At 45.1% G+C, this 15,106-nt stretch overlaps 1 protein-coding gene across 2 annotated transcripts in view; it reads left to right on the top strand.

Annotated features, from left to right (window-relative positions):
- The window catches only part of LOC142245476 (uncharacterized), a 71,597-nt gene extending 57,174 nt beyond the window's left edge, over positions 1–14,423 (top strand). For both annotated transcript variants that reach the window (XM_075318201.1, XM_075318200.1), the window contains 8 exons: positions 841–944; positions 1,044–1,184; positions 2,172–2,253; positions 5,776–5,913; positions 6,214–6,369; positions 9,128–9,268; positions 9,353–9,462; positions 10,647–14,423. In XM_075318201.1, coding sequence (XP_075174316.1) covers positions 841–944; positions 1,044–1,184; positions 2,172–2,253; positions 5,776–5,913; positions 6,214–6,369; positions 9,128–9,268; positions 9,353–9,462; positions 10,647–10,656 — 882 coding nt within the window. In that variant the 3' untranslated portion in view covers positions 10,657–14,423. The remainder of the gene's footprint in view (positions 1–840; positions 945–1,043; positions 1,185–2,171; positions 2,254–5,775; positions 5,914–6,213; positions 6,370–9,127; positions 9,269–9,352; positions 9,463–10,646) is intronic.
- Positions 14,424–15,106: the final 683 nt, after the last annotated feature.

Below are 15,106 nucleotides of genomic sequence, written 5' to 3'. Positions count from 1 at the left end.
CCGGAATCTGCGGCTATGTTAATGAATGGGGAGCCGGATCCGGGACGAGAGAGAGAGAACGAGCGAGAGAGAGAGAGAGAGAGAACGAGCGAGAGAGAGAGAGAGAGAGAACGAGAGAGAGAGAGAGAGAGAGAGAACGAGAGAGAGAGAGAGAGAACGAGAGAACACGAGAGAGAGCGAGAACGAGAGAGAGCGAGAGAACACGAGAGAGAACTAGAACGAGAGAACGAGAGAGAGAGAGCGAGAGAGAAAGAAAGAGAGAGAGAAAGAGAGAGAGAGAGAAAGAGAGAGAGAGAGAAAGAGAGAGAGAGAAAGAGAGAGAGAGACAGAGAGAGAACGAGAGAGAGAGAACAGAGAGAGAGAGAGGAGAGAGAGAGAGGAGAGAGAGAGAACAGAGAGAGAGAACAGAGAGAGAGAACAGAGAGAGAGAACGAGAGAGAGAGAGAGAGAGAACGAGAGAGAGAGAGAACGAGAGAGAGAGAGAACGAGAGAGAGAGAGAGAACACGAGAGAGAACTAGAACGAGAGAACGAGAGAGAGAGAGCGAGAGAGAAAGAAGAGAGAGAGAAGAGAGAGAGAGAAGAGAGAGAGAGAGAGAGAGAGAGAGAAGAGAGAGAAAGAGAGAGAGAGACAGAGAGAGACAGAGAGAGAACGAGAGAGAGAGAACAGAGAGAGAGAACAGAGAGAGAGAAGAGAGAGAGAGAAGAGAGAGAGAGAAGAGAGAGAGAGAACGAGAGAGAGAGAGCGAGAGAACGAGAGAGAGAACACACGAACACTCTCAAACCGTGCGGATCCGGACTTTGCCGATCCGGGTCTGCTCAACACTAATTGTAACCTACAGGTTCTGTACCTGGAGCAGCGGGTGAGTGAACTCGAGAGAGACGCGGCCATGACAGGAGAGCAGCAGAACCGCCTCCGGCAGGAGAACCTGCAGCTATTACATAGGTGAGCTCCTCATACCAGTCTTTTATAGGATCCTCGGCCTCCAGCAATTGCCCATCTCCTCCTTTTTGGACTCCTTATCTCCTCTTTTCTCTTGAGCAGAGCCCACGCACTTGAGGAGCAGCTGAAAGATCAAGAACTACTATCCGATGAGGTGCAGAGCGAGGAAACTCGGAAACACAGAGACGAGCTGCGGAAGATGGAGCGGGACCGAGGCTTTCGCTTGAGTAGTTTAAAGGCCAGGTGGGAAACAAAAAATGAGTAGTGATGAGTGGTCCTGGACTGTAAAAGTCCAGATGTACGCGGTCAAAAACTGATCCGGGTGCCGGCTCGGAATTCCGGTTGTTGATCCAGATTTTGCAACTTTGGAACAAAAAATAAAATAGGGAAAATGAGAATGAACGAGCGCTTCATACTTACCGAGGCTCTGTCTCGGCTGTACTCTGCTCCCGCGGCTTCTCCTTCACTTCCTGGGCCGCTCATTATTGCTCATCCATATGCACTGCTTTCCCCACCCACTGGCCATCCTAGCGTCTGTGATTGGTTGCAGTCAGACATGCCCCCAGCCTGTGTGAAAGCAACTAATCACAGGCCCTGTCAGCGGGTCTACATCTTACAGTAAATATTTGGTGTACAGCCCCCCCATATTATGATACCCAGCACAGATAAAGCATACGCCCACAGCCTGGTGCTTATCTTGACCGTGTATCAAAATAGGAGGAACTCCATGCAACTTTTTTTTTCTTTTTAATTATTCAAATAAATAATTAAAAAAAACAAGAAAAACTGTGTGCACCCCCCCAATTTTGATACCCAGCCATGATAAAGCCTGACAGCTGGGGGCTGGTATTCACAGGCTGCGGAGGTCCATGGTTATTGGGCGCCCCCCAGCCTAAAACTAGCAGCCTGCAGCTGCCCTGAAATTATTGCATACATTAGAGGCGACAATCCCTGAGCTTTACCCGGCCTTGTACTTTAAGCCAGAATGCGTCAGGTCGCCAGAGGTCATACAGTATGACCTCCAGTGAACTGAGTGATGTCACTGCTGCCAGCCGGGTCCCGCTTGCCGGTGCTTTCTGGAGACATCGGACCGGTCCCGGTTATCTGCGAGTGCGCCCATCACTAAAAATGTCAGAATGGTCCTAGTAATGGACACACATATCCGTTGTAGAGAACTTATAAGAATAAAGGGGACATTTAACTAAACAGTTTTTTCCTTTCATTCCGCAGACTCCAGGAGCTGGAGAACGAGAACGTGGAGCTGCGCTCTCAGCTGCCCGGCACAAAGGCAACGACCCAGAGACTGGAAGAGGTGAGCCACGGCTACGGTCACGTGCACGCAACTTTTTTTTTTTTTTTGAGGCTTTTAAGCTGAAGCCACTGGAGCAAAGCCTTCTTTTTTGGGGATGTTTTTCTTTTCCTGCAGCAGTATTTGGAAGACCTCTTTTCAGCCTTGTGATCGGATGGTACTTAGTTTGGAGAATTTTCCTGCTTCATTAAAATGACACGCACTTTTTTTTTTTTTTATTCCCACCATGAATTTTTCAAAATCTCTCCTGGAAATAAAAAAAAAAACCCTCCTGAAATGTCCAGCAAAAATTTCCCATTACATATTAATTTTAAAAGTTTTTGAAACAGGTTTTGAGAGGAAGATTTTGTTGTGAATCCGCCCCATAAAAAAACCCAAAACTCCGTCTGAACACTCCCTAAGCTGATGGAGGTTTTGAAGCAGAAACTCTTCTTGGCTATGTGAGCATGACGTTTTTTAAGGATGTTTCAGAGCAGAAACCGAGCGAAACATCCAAGTTTTTGAGGCGTTTGGAAAGTTTTCTCAGGTTTTGCTCCAAAAAGACTCCATATGCACAATACCTAAGAACGCAAAACTCCTCAAACTTGGCGTTTCTGCTACGAAAACTCAGCAAAAAGTCTCCATGGGCACATCAACAAAGGATATGTTCACACAGAGTTCTTATTTCAGGAATATCCCTCCAAAAAACACTTAAAAGACTCTTCCTAGTCATTTTTAATGAAAAATTAGTTGGCGTTTAATTGTTGACTTTTTTTTTTTTTCTTTCCTTTAGCTTCAGGTTTCCAAAATTAACAACCATTTAAAAGAAGTGGCCAGGCTTTTAATAATATGAAGCCACTCCATTTTATGTATTAATTTATTATTATAATATATATAATATTATATTATATGTATATATATATATATATATATATATATATATATATATACACATATTATATGTGTGTGTGTATATATATATATATATATATATATATATATATATATATATATATATATAATATTATTATATAATATTATTTTTTTTATATATAGATATATTATATAATATATATATATATATATATAATATATTTTATGTATATATATGTATATATATATATATATATATATATATATATATATATATATATATAAAATATAATAATATTATTATATAAGTATATATGATATATATTATATATATATATATATATATATATATATATATATATATATATATATATATAATATATATTTATATAATAATATTATTATGTTTGATATATCAAATATTATTATATGAATATATATAATAAATATAAAAAATTATTTTATATATATATATATATATATATATATATATATTATTCTTTTATTATTTTTTTATTTATTTTTTTTAAATCCAACAAATTTTATTAGGCACAATATAGACATAACAGATCATGGCATCATCAAGATACAATATAAATCAAGGTTCACAATATTCTTTATATAACTAAAAACAGCCCATCCCTTTTACCCCTCCCCTTAATGGACTCTAGAATACTTTCCTATTCATTTGGGGTCCTAGGACCAACATCTCTCTCCCACCCTAACTTTGACCTACCCATCGGGTTCCCCAAGACACCCACCAGCAAGGAGTTATATAATAAGGAGATGATCCCTTTGTAGCACTAAACTGTAATACACGTTTTCCAAGATCCCACTTTGTGAAACAGACGAGTCTATCCTCGTACGCCCCTGAATGCCTATGTCCTGCCTCAATTGTAAGTACTTGGAAAAAATCAGCGTTCGGCAGACCATAGTCCTGCTTCAGCGGTCCAAATGAAGCCGCTCCATATTTTACTATAGAAGTCAGTAGGAAGGTTCCATAAAATGCCACAAAGACATCTGAATGTTATTGAGTATTTTGTATCAGTTATATCAGTTATTAGATGTTTTTGCCATAAAAAACTCTAACATTTTATTCATTGCATAATGGATGTAAAAAAAGTAAGATTATCACCCCAAAAAACACCTAAAAAATAAATAAACAGGAAACATAAATTAAAAAAAAATCTAAGAAAACTACATAATTTCCTAATGCGATTTCAATTTGAAAAATTTGCCATTTTTTACCTAAAAAAACTTAGTATGATTATCCCCTTATCAATTCTATCCAGTTATATTACTGGATGTAAGCAGCAACAGGGTGCACTGTTCCAAATTTTGTAAAAAAAAAAAAAGAAAAGAAAAAATACATAAAATAAAAATGGAGGGACCAAATAGTTTCATATTGAAAAAAAAAATAACCAAACAGGAGGGACCAAATAAATTTGTACTGGAAAAAAAAATAAAATAAATTAAAATAAAAAAAAAAATGGAGGGACCAAATCATTTCATACTGGGAAAAAACAAAACATCATTTTGGAAGAAATAAATAAAACAAAATAAAAAATAGAGGGACCAAATAATTTCATAATGAACAAAAAAAAACCCAAAATTAAAAATGGTAAAAATTGGAGGGACCAAATCATTTCATACTGGGAAAAAACAAAACATCATTTTGGAAGAAATAAATAAAACAAAATAAAAAATAGAGGGACCAAATAATTTCATACTGAACAAAAAAAAACCAAAATTAAAAATGGTAAAAATTGGAGGGACCAAATAATTTCATACTGAACAAAAAAAAAAAAACAAAATTAAAAATGGTGAAAAATGGAGGGACCAAATAATTTTATAGTGGGAAAAAAAATAACCACATTTTGGGAAAAATACCAAATTTTGTATATATAAAAAAAAAAAAATTTGAAAAATAAACAAAGTAAAAAATTGAGACCAAATTTCATACTGGGGAGAAAAAAAAATATTTTATAAAAAAAAAAAAAATACCATAAATTAAAAATAGAGGGACAAAAAAAATAACCAAATTTTGTAAAAAAACTAAATATAAATAACCAAAAATGAAGGGACCAAATAATTTCATACTGGAAAAAAATAACCAAAAATAGAGGGACCAAATAATTTCATACTGGAAAAAAGGACCACAGTTTGGAAAAAAAAAATGGAGGGACCAAATAATTTCATACTGAACAAAAAAAATAAAATGTTAAAAATAAAGGGACCAAATAATATTCTTAGTGGAAAAAAAAATAACCACATTTTGGAAATAAAAATAAAAAGGAGGGACCAAATTTCCTACTGGAAAAAAGTAACCAAATTTTGTAAAAAAAATGAGGGACCAAATCATTTCATACTGGGGAAAAAACAAAATTAAACAAAAAAGAACAATAAAAATAAAGTAAAAAATGCAGGGATCAAATTTTCATATTGGGGGGGGGGGGAGATTTTGTAAAAAATAAATTTAGAAATGGAGGGACCAAAACGCCCCCCCCCCCAAATTTTGTAAAAATAAATAAATATGAATAAAAAATGGAGGGACCAATTAATTTCCTACTGGGAAAAACAAATCAGCCCCAGGAATTACACCGCTCCCTCCCACCATAATTTTATGGAAAGAGTGGACAAGCCCTTTAAGTCGCTCCTCATTTTTGTCTTCAGGAGAAACACAAGCTGCTGGATGAGGTGGAGGAGCTGCAGAGTCAGCTGAAGGACCACCAGGAGCAGAACAACAAGCTGCAGGGGAAGCTGAGCAAAGAGAAGCACAAACAGCAGACGGAGAAGGAGCGGTGCCAGGAGGTGAGGGACCCTGCGCCGCTGCCTCTGTTCTTGAGTGGTCCCTGGCTTTTATTTGGTCTATGCTGCCTGTGGCATTTTGCTTATTTTCTGAAATGCGGAGAAATATGTAAAACTCCATTATCAGACCTAGTTTCCCCCTCTATGTGGCATTAGTGGGCACAGGACACGTGATGCCGCTAATTTCCAGGTTAAACAGACTAAAAATGTGGCAGTAAGGCAATGTGCAAAAACCACTGCTCTATTATAATGCGTTATTTGCCATTGTGGTAGCACTGATCCCTTTCCTCCTCGTAACGGCAGGTCATAGAGGAGCTGCGGCGGGAGCTGGAACAGACGCAGCTATTACGCCTGGAAATGGAGCAGCGAATGGGCCTGGGAAATAGCGCCGCCCTGCAGGAGTACAACAGCCGCACCAGGGAGGCCGAGCTGGAGCATGAAGTCAGGAAACTTAAACAGGTGCGGCTAAAACGCGTCTGTCCAGACGTAAATACACATATCCTATAGATGAGGAGTGCCACCAATGACACTGGAACATGGGGGTGATGGTGACCTTCAGGGGGGATTCATGAAATACTCGATGCTAGAAAAGTAACTCCTAAAAGTTTTGTATAAGTTTTGTATTTTAAGCACATAGTTGCACACGTATTGAGTGAATTCTGCCGTTTTTACTTTACGAAAAGTTAGTGGAGCTAAGAAGAAGGGCCGTGGATGCATGGGTGGGATAGATAAATTGGTGGGACAGGTGGATGCATAGAAGGGTGGAGGCATAGGTGTGTGGGAAGGATGGATGGCTGGGACAGAGGGATGGCTGGGACAGGTGGGACGGACGGACGGATGGCTGGGACAGGTGGGACGGACGGACGGATGGCTGGGACAGGTGGGACGGACGGACGGATGGCTGGGGCAGGTGGGACGGACGGACGGATGGCTGGGACAGGTGGGACGGACGGACGGATGGCTGGGACAGGTGGGACGGATGGATGGCTGGGACAAGTGGGACGGATGGATGGCTGGGACAGGTGGGACGGATGGATGGCTGGGACAGGTGGGACGGATGGATGGATGGCTGGGACAGGTGGGACGGATGGATGGCTGGGACAGGTGGGACGGATGGATGGCTGGGACAGGCGGGACGGACGGATGGCTGGGACAGGCGGGACGGACGGACGGATGGCTGGGACAGGCGGGACGGACGGATGGCTGGGACAGGCGGGACGGACGGATGGCTGGGACAGGCGGGACGGACGGATGGCTGGGACGGACGGATGGCTGGGACGGACGGATGGCTGGGACGGACGGATGGCTGGGACGGGCGGATGGCTGGGACAGGTGGGACGGATGGATGGCTGGGACAAGTGGGACGGATGGATGGCTGGGACAGGTGGGACGGATGGATGGCTGGGACAGGTGGGACGGATGGATGGATGGCTGGGACAGGTGGGACGGATGGATGGCTGGGACAGGCGGGACGGACGGATGGCTGGGACAGGCGGGACGGACGGATGGCTGGGACAGGCGGGACGGACGGACGGATGGCTGGGACAGGCGGGACGGACGGATGGCTGGGACAGGCGGGACGGACGGATGGCTGGGACGGACGGATGGCTGGGACGGGCGGATGGCTGGGACAGGCGGATGGCTGGGACAGGCGGGACGGATGGATGGCTGGGACAGGCGGGACGGATGGATGGCTGGGACAGGCGGGACGGATGGATGGCTGGGACAGGCGGGACGGATGGATGGCTGGGACAGGCGGGACGGATGGATGGCTGGGACAGGCGGGACGGATGGATGGCTGGGACAGGCGGGACGGATGGATGGCTGGGACAGGCGGGACGGATGGATGGCTGGGACAGGCGGGACGGATGGATGGCTGGGACAGGCGGGACGGATGGATGGCTGGGACAGGCGGGACGGATGGATGGCTGGGACAGGCGGGACGGATGGATGGCTGGGACAGGCGGGACGGATGGATGGCTGGGACAGGCGGGATGGATGGCTGGGACAGGCGGGACGGATGGATGGCTGGGACAGGCGGGACGGATGGATGGCTGGGACAGGCGGGACGGATGGAAGGCTGGGACAGGCGGGACGGCTGGGACAGGCGGGACGGACGGACGGCTGGGACAGGCGGGACGGACGGACGGCTGGGACAGGCGGGACGGACGGACGGCTGGGACAGGCGGGACGGACGGACGGACGGCTGGGACGGACGGACGGCTGGGACAGGCGGGACGGACGGACGGCTGGGACAGGCGGGACGGACGGACGGCTGGGACAGGCGGGACGGACGGACGGCTGGGACAGGCGGGACGGACGGACGGCTGGGACAGGCGGGACGGACGGACGGCTGGGACAGGCGGGACGGACGGACGGCTGGGACAGGCGGGACGGACGGACGGCTGGGACAGGCGGGACGGACGGACGGCTGGGACAGGCGGGACGGACGGACGGCTGGGACAGGCGGGACGGACGGACGGCTGGGACAGGCGGGACGGACGGATGGCTGGGACAGGTGGATGGATAGATAGATAGATGGGATGGATGGAATAGGTGGGTAGGTAGGTGGATGGATGGGATAGGTGGATGTATGTATGAATGGATGGGTGAGATAGGGGTGTGCGTGGATGGGATAAGTGTGTGCGTCAGTAATTGCATGGATGGGATAAGTGGATGTGTGGATAGATGTATTTATGTATAGGTGGAGGTATGGATGGATGTGCCGGTAGATGGGTCGATTGATGGATGGATCGGTTGATATGAGAAATATAGATGGATATGACAGATATAGGTCGATATTTCATGAATAAGTAATAGTTGTACGGACACTGCAGAATAGACAGATTATGATTGATACTATAGTTAGATAAATAAGTAGATGGTATGGATAGATGTGTAGAAGATATAAAATATGAGAATAGATAAGGATATGTACGGTAGATAGGTTAGAGATATAAAGCTATTATTGATATAGATACAGAAAGATCGGTGATATAGATGCAATTTATATAACTGATCTGTCAGTAGTAAACTGTAAGTTCCGCTCTATTGATACATATGGCAGACTATAATCTTCTGCCATATGCATCAATAAAGTGTCATTTTCAGTTTTGCATAATTGATTTGTCAGTAACAGTCAACAAACACAGCTCAGCTCTGCTTGACCACTTTGCAGTCATGTGACATAAAGATTATATGACTCTTTCCATTATAGGAGCAGCGGCTTCTCAAGGAACAGAATGAAGAACTGAATGGTCAGATCATTAACCTCAGCATCCAGGGAGCCAAGAACCTGTTCTCCACCACCTTCTCCGACTCTCTGGCCGCCGAGATAAGCAGCGTCTCAAGAGATGAGGTACGAAAAAGACGAGTAACACGTAAGTGTGGACTACGAGGGTCTCTGAGCACCGGATTCTCACTGTCATACCTTTCTCTGCAGCTGATGGAGGCTATTCAGAAGCAGGAGGAAATCAACCTTCGATTACAGGATTACATTGACCGCATCATCGTGGCAATTATGGAGACCAACCCAGCCATATTGGAAGTGAAGTGAGTGTGTATAGAGCAGACGATGTCTAGGGTGGGCTGCCTTTGTTATTCCACCCGCATCCTTGCAACGCTATTACAGCGTGACCATTAAATGCAAGGCTGTCTGGGATCTAACAAAGGCCCTCCCAAGGCTGCCTGGGATCTAATGAAGACCCCCCCAAGGCTGTCTGGGATCTAATGAAGCCCCCCCAAGGCTGTCTGGGATCTAATGAAGCCCCCCCAAGGCTGTCTGGGATCTAATGAAGACCCCCCAAGGCTCTGGGATAGACCGTCCCCCCACCCCCCCCTCATGGCTGTGTGGGATCTAATGAAGACCACCCCAAGGCTGTCTGGGATCTAATGAAGACCATCCCGAGGCTGTCTGGGATCTAATGAAGACCATCCCAAGGCTGTCTGGGATCTAATGAAGACCATCCCAAGGCTGTCTGGGATCTAATGAAGTAATGAAGACCTCCCCAAGGCTGCCTGGGATCTAATGAAGACCCCCCAAGGCTCTGGGATAGACCCTCCCCCCCCCATGGCTGTCTGGGATCTAATAAAGACCCTCATCCCAAGGCTGTCTGGGATCTAATGAAGACCCCTCCCCCAAGGCTGTCTCGGATAGAACACCCCCCCCCCCCCCACCACCATCCCAAGGCTGTCTGGGATCCATTGAACACCCCCCCAGGTCTCACCTGTGTGCATGTCTACTAGGCAAAAAATATGGAAAATTACATTATATCCTTCAGAACAGATTGTCTAAGTTAAAGTCTACTACCGTTTGGTGTATACAGCTCCTATGCAGACCTATGCGTCTCTATAATAACTGACTGCAGGATCAGACTACACAGGGATGGCAGACTTATCGCCTTCCAGCTGTCTCTTCACAATGTATGGGGCAGAAAAAGAATTTTGACTGCAGGATCTGACTACATAGGGTTTGTTTGTGGTCTGTTACCATGGAGACACATGGTCAGCATGAGAGCTGTGTTTATGTTTTGTTTTGTTTTTTTAAATAATATTTTGCAAATTGTTAACATTTGGATCACACGTTTGTCAAGTTAAAGGGCTGTTCCTTTTTTCCCCATAGAAAAGGGGGGAGAGTGTTGACTGCTTAGAACATCCATATAGCTTAGTGGACAAAAAAGGTGGTCCGCCGACTGAGATCTTGACATCTATAGACTCATCTTTTCTCTTTATTGCAGGATCCACTAACCCCACAAGTCAGTTCAGAAGAAGACTTGGCTCTGCCCATGATCCATAGAGCAGAGGAGGCAGATATGACCTTGAACACTGAGCACTCGGGCCGATCCGCTCTGGCGTGTGACCCTTCCGGGCTTCCATGGAGATAGTTGTTGTGTGTCAGCGACTTGTTTTTTGTCTTACACCTGTGTATATAAATATGCACAAAGAGACTCAAGGACTAAGCCGGGTGAACATCATGCACAAAGAGACTCAAGGACTAAGCCGAGGAACATCATGGCTGAACCTATCGTGGATCCCCCCTGGCCCCGGCACCCCTGAGGAGCCTCTTTCCCCTTGAAGACCCTGCTCACTGCTTAAATGTCATCTTTAAAGAGATTAATACCAGAATGTATAGCTGTCCACTATTGTGGGCCAGGTCTAGCAATGTGGATCCTCAGACCACGGACCTAAGGAGTGAATGTGTATATAGTGTTGCGTCAATGCACAAATGTATATAGGTGGGTCTGTGTGTAAAAACGGCAAGGGGGGGGGGAGATCGGACAGTAATAATGTTTAGTCATTTCACAGGTTCTCATTCATTTATAAAGGGATCTTGATGTTGTGGTTTCGTTTGCAGCTCCCAGGCCTCTACCTCAGCATGCACTCCCAGCACAAGGACTGCATTCTGGGATTACGGCCTGCTATATTTTACTAAACCCCCTGCGATCCTACGTATTATTTGCACAAAATCCACAGGTCCACACAGCAGGCTGCTACTGTGAACCCCCCCACCCTAAATATCCGACCCCATGGTGCTGCGTCTGACTCCGTAGGGCCACGGAGAAGGTGAAAATGACTTGTGGGGCTTATTCTTTCTCGCTTTCTCCTCTCCCTTTTTTTATACGCAGACGAATCACATTTTTAGACACTTTTGAAGAAAGTTTCTATATGTGTATGTACATAATTAGATAAAAATATATATATATATTGAGCTGTAAATATACAGATATATGGAAGAGACAGGGGTCCTCGGGGGCGGGGCGACGCATTCCTGTCCAATCACTGGATTTGACCATGTCGTGGCCAAGGGCAATAGCAATATTATTCCCCGTGCTGATGACGTGGTCCTACAAAGCTGCGGGAAGGCAGACATTTTTTTTCTCTCGAAGACGGGGAACATACTACTGGTATAAAATGTTCTAGGACTGACAACCCTAAAAAAAAGGGGGTGTCAGTAATTGCTCGGAGTCCTCTAATATTTTAAGTTTTGTCCTTTTTTAAATATTTTTTTGTGAAAAACTTATGGGAGCTCTAGTTCTGCTTCAAGCGAGGGAATACATGTAAGGATGAGGGGTCCCGGAGCGGACATCTTAAAGGGGCCCTCGTCCTGGTGCTAGTTCACCCCCACAGCACTTTACACTCCATTTCTTGGTACAAGAGGTACTGCCTTTATTTATTGTTACCCCCTCTTTTCCCGATACCCACACCCCACCATTGGTTGCTATTTCTGCTTTGCCTATGGAGAAACACTCCCAATATTGAGTTGACCCCCCTCTATGGGCATCATGGCCGCCTCTATTATGAATACGACTTTGTTTTTAGTCCCCCATTACCGGATTTATCAAAATCAGACCAGATATGAGTTTAGTAACACAGAGGAAACGGCGAACACTGATTTAAATTATGATGTATCCTGATTTTACAGCTCCGTGACATCAGCGTTCCACATATTGGTGACATCACGGTGTTACGGGCTTCCATGATGTCAGAGTTCCAGAGATTGGTGACATCACTGGACTGCAAGTTTTGATAACATCACTGGGTTCCAGGACTCGAGGTTCCAGGACTCGAGGACCTCACTTGGTTTCATGTCTCCTTGGAATCACTGAGTTTCAGGGTTTGATGACATCAGAGTTCTAGAGCCCAGTGACATCACGGGATTCCAAGATTTGATAATGTCACTGAGTTCCATGTCCTTGAGATATCACTGAGATTCCTATTTTAATGACATCACTTGTTACTGAGACATGAAACCATCACCAGGTTTCACGGATGGTTGACATCACTGGACTTCAAGTTTTGATCACATAAGTAGCTTCCACATCTCATTGACATCACCGGGTTCCACGTCTTGATGATATTACTGGTTTTCAGGGCTCAATGACATCACCAGGTTCCATGTCTTCGAGATTTCACAACTTGATGACATCACTGGCTTTCCGGGCTCAGTGACATCACTGGGTTCCAAGTTATGAAATAACTGGGTTCCATGTCTCAGTGGCATCACTGAGTTCCATGTATTGATGATATCACTGGCTTTCCGGGCTCAGTGGCATCACCCCGAGTTCCATGTCTCAGATTTCACAACTGGATGACATCACTGGCTTTCAGGGCTCCGTGACATCACAGAGTTCCAAGTTCTCATAAAATAACTGGGTTCCATGTCTCAGTGACATCACTGAGTTCCATGTATTGATAATATCACTGGCTTTCCGGGCTCAGTGACATCACCACATTCCACATCTTGATGACATCACTGGCTTTCAGGTCTTCGTGACATCACCAAGTTCCATGTCTCTGAAACGTCACTGGTTTCACATGTTGATGACATCACTGGCTTTCAGGGCCCCGTGACATCACCGAGTTTCATGTCTCCGTGACTTCACTTCACCAGGTTTCATGTCTTGATGACATCATTAGCTTTCAGGGCTCAGTGACATCACCAAGCTCCAGGTCTCTGAAACTTCACTGGTTTTCAAGTTTTGATGACCTCACTGGCTTTCAGGGTTTAGTGACATCCCGGGATTCCAAGTTTTCATAAAATAACTGGGTTCCAAGTCTTGATGACCTCACTGGCCTTCAGGGTTTAGTGACATCACTGGGTTCCATGTCTCCGAGACTTCACAACTTGATGACATCATTGGCTTTCAGGGTTTAGTGACCTCAACAGGTTCCATGACTTTGAGACTTCACAATTTGGTGACATCACTGGCTTTCAGGGCTCAGTGACCTCACGGATTTCCATGTCTCCGTGACTTCACCGGGTTTCACGTCTTGATGACATCATTTAGCTTTCAGGGCTCTGTGACATCCCCAAGTTCCATGTCTTTGAAACTTCACCGGTTTCCAAGTCTTGATAACCTCACTGGCTTTCAAGGTTTAGTGACCTCACTGGGTTCCAAGTTTTCATAAAATAACTGGGTTCCATGTCTTGATGACCTCACTGGCCTTCAGAGCTCAGTGACATCACCAGGTTCCATGTCACTTCACAGCTTGATGACATCACTGGCTTTCAGGGCTCAGACACATCACCAAGTTCTAGGTCTCCAAGACTTCACCGAGTTCCACATCTTGATGGCATCACTTGCTTTTGAGGGTTCAGTGACATCACCGAGTTCCATATCTCAGAGACATGACTAGATTTCACATCTTGATGACCTCCCTAGCTTTCCGGGCTCAGTGACATCACCAGGTTCCACGTCTTGGTGACATCACTGGCTTTCGGGATCAGTCACCGGGTTCCACCCACGTCTCGATGACATCACCAGCCTTCAGGGCTTAGTGACATCACCAGGTTCCAGGGCTCGGTGATCTCACCGGCTTCATGCAGATGGGCTGATGACAGTCGTATGCTGCACTATGTAGCTGACCAGACAGAGGGCGCTTTGGAGCATGAACGTACACAACATGTAAAAAGAATCATTTGTTTAATTTAATTATTCTGAAATCATTTGCTTTATCTTTGTGTATTTTCAGAAATTTCTGGTGAGGAATAAATTCCGTTTGATTGCAGTAAACTCCTCGTCCGCTTCATTTGTGACTTGTCTGTGGAGACCGGAAGGACAGCCATAACTTCTGCATGTTAATTCAATAAAACAGAGATAAGCGGCAACATGTCTGGTGCCGCTTATCTTCAAGGGAGGCAAACGTGCCTGGATCTCCAGCCTCCTTTAAATGACTTGTAAAATGGAAGGTCTATGATGAGAAAAATTAGCATGGGGGGCTAAAACTCTTGAAACAGCGCCCCCTCTTGTCCATGGGTCTAATCCTGTACAACTTGTTTAAAGGGGTTATTCCCATATTCATAAATTAGGTATTTTCAGATGGCTCTTATGAATATAAGCACTTTTGCAATTTACTTCTTATTTCAATTTACGGCCGTTCTTGAGATATTAAAAGTTTTGTGTTTTATTTACAGATGGTTGCCTTGGAGACCGACCACCACTGCTAGACAGTGGAGCATGCCTAGCGCTAACACTCTCCTTTCCACTGCTTTGAAGCTGGCCAGGATCTCTGGAGCATGCTCATTTCTCCTAATCCTGACCCTGCTCAGCATAGTGATTACAAGATAGACCGCAGCGGTGGTCGGTCTCCTAGGCAACGAGTGTGTTTATCTCAAAAACGGCTGCAAATTTTAATAAACGGTAAACCGCAAAAATACCTGTATTGTCCGAAAATATCCATCTATGAAGACGGATAT

The sequence above is a fragment of the Anomaloglossus baeobatrachus genome, chromosome 7, assembly GCF_048569485.1.
Source record: "Anomaloglossus baeobatrachus isolate aAnoBae1 chromosome 7, aAnoBae1.hap1, whole genome shotgun sequence".
Lineage (NCBI taxonomy): Eukaryota > Metazoa > Chordata > Amphibia > Anura > Aromobatidae > Anomaloglossus > Anomaloglossus baeobatrachus.
Note: the sequence above shows the minus strand (reverse complement) of the source record. Positions and strands in the feature narration are given on the sequence as shown.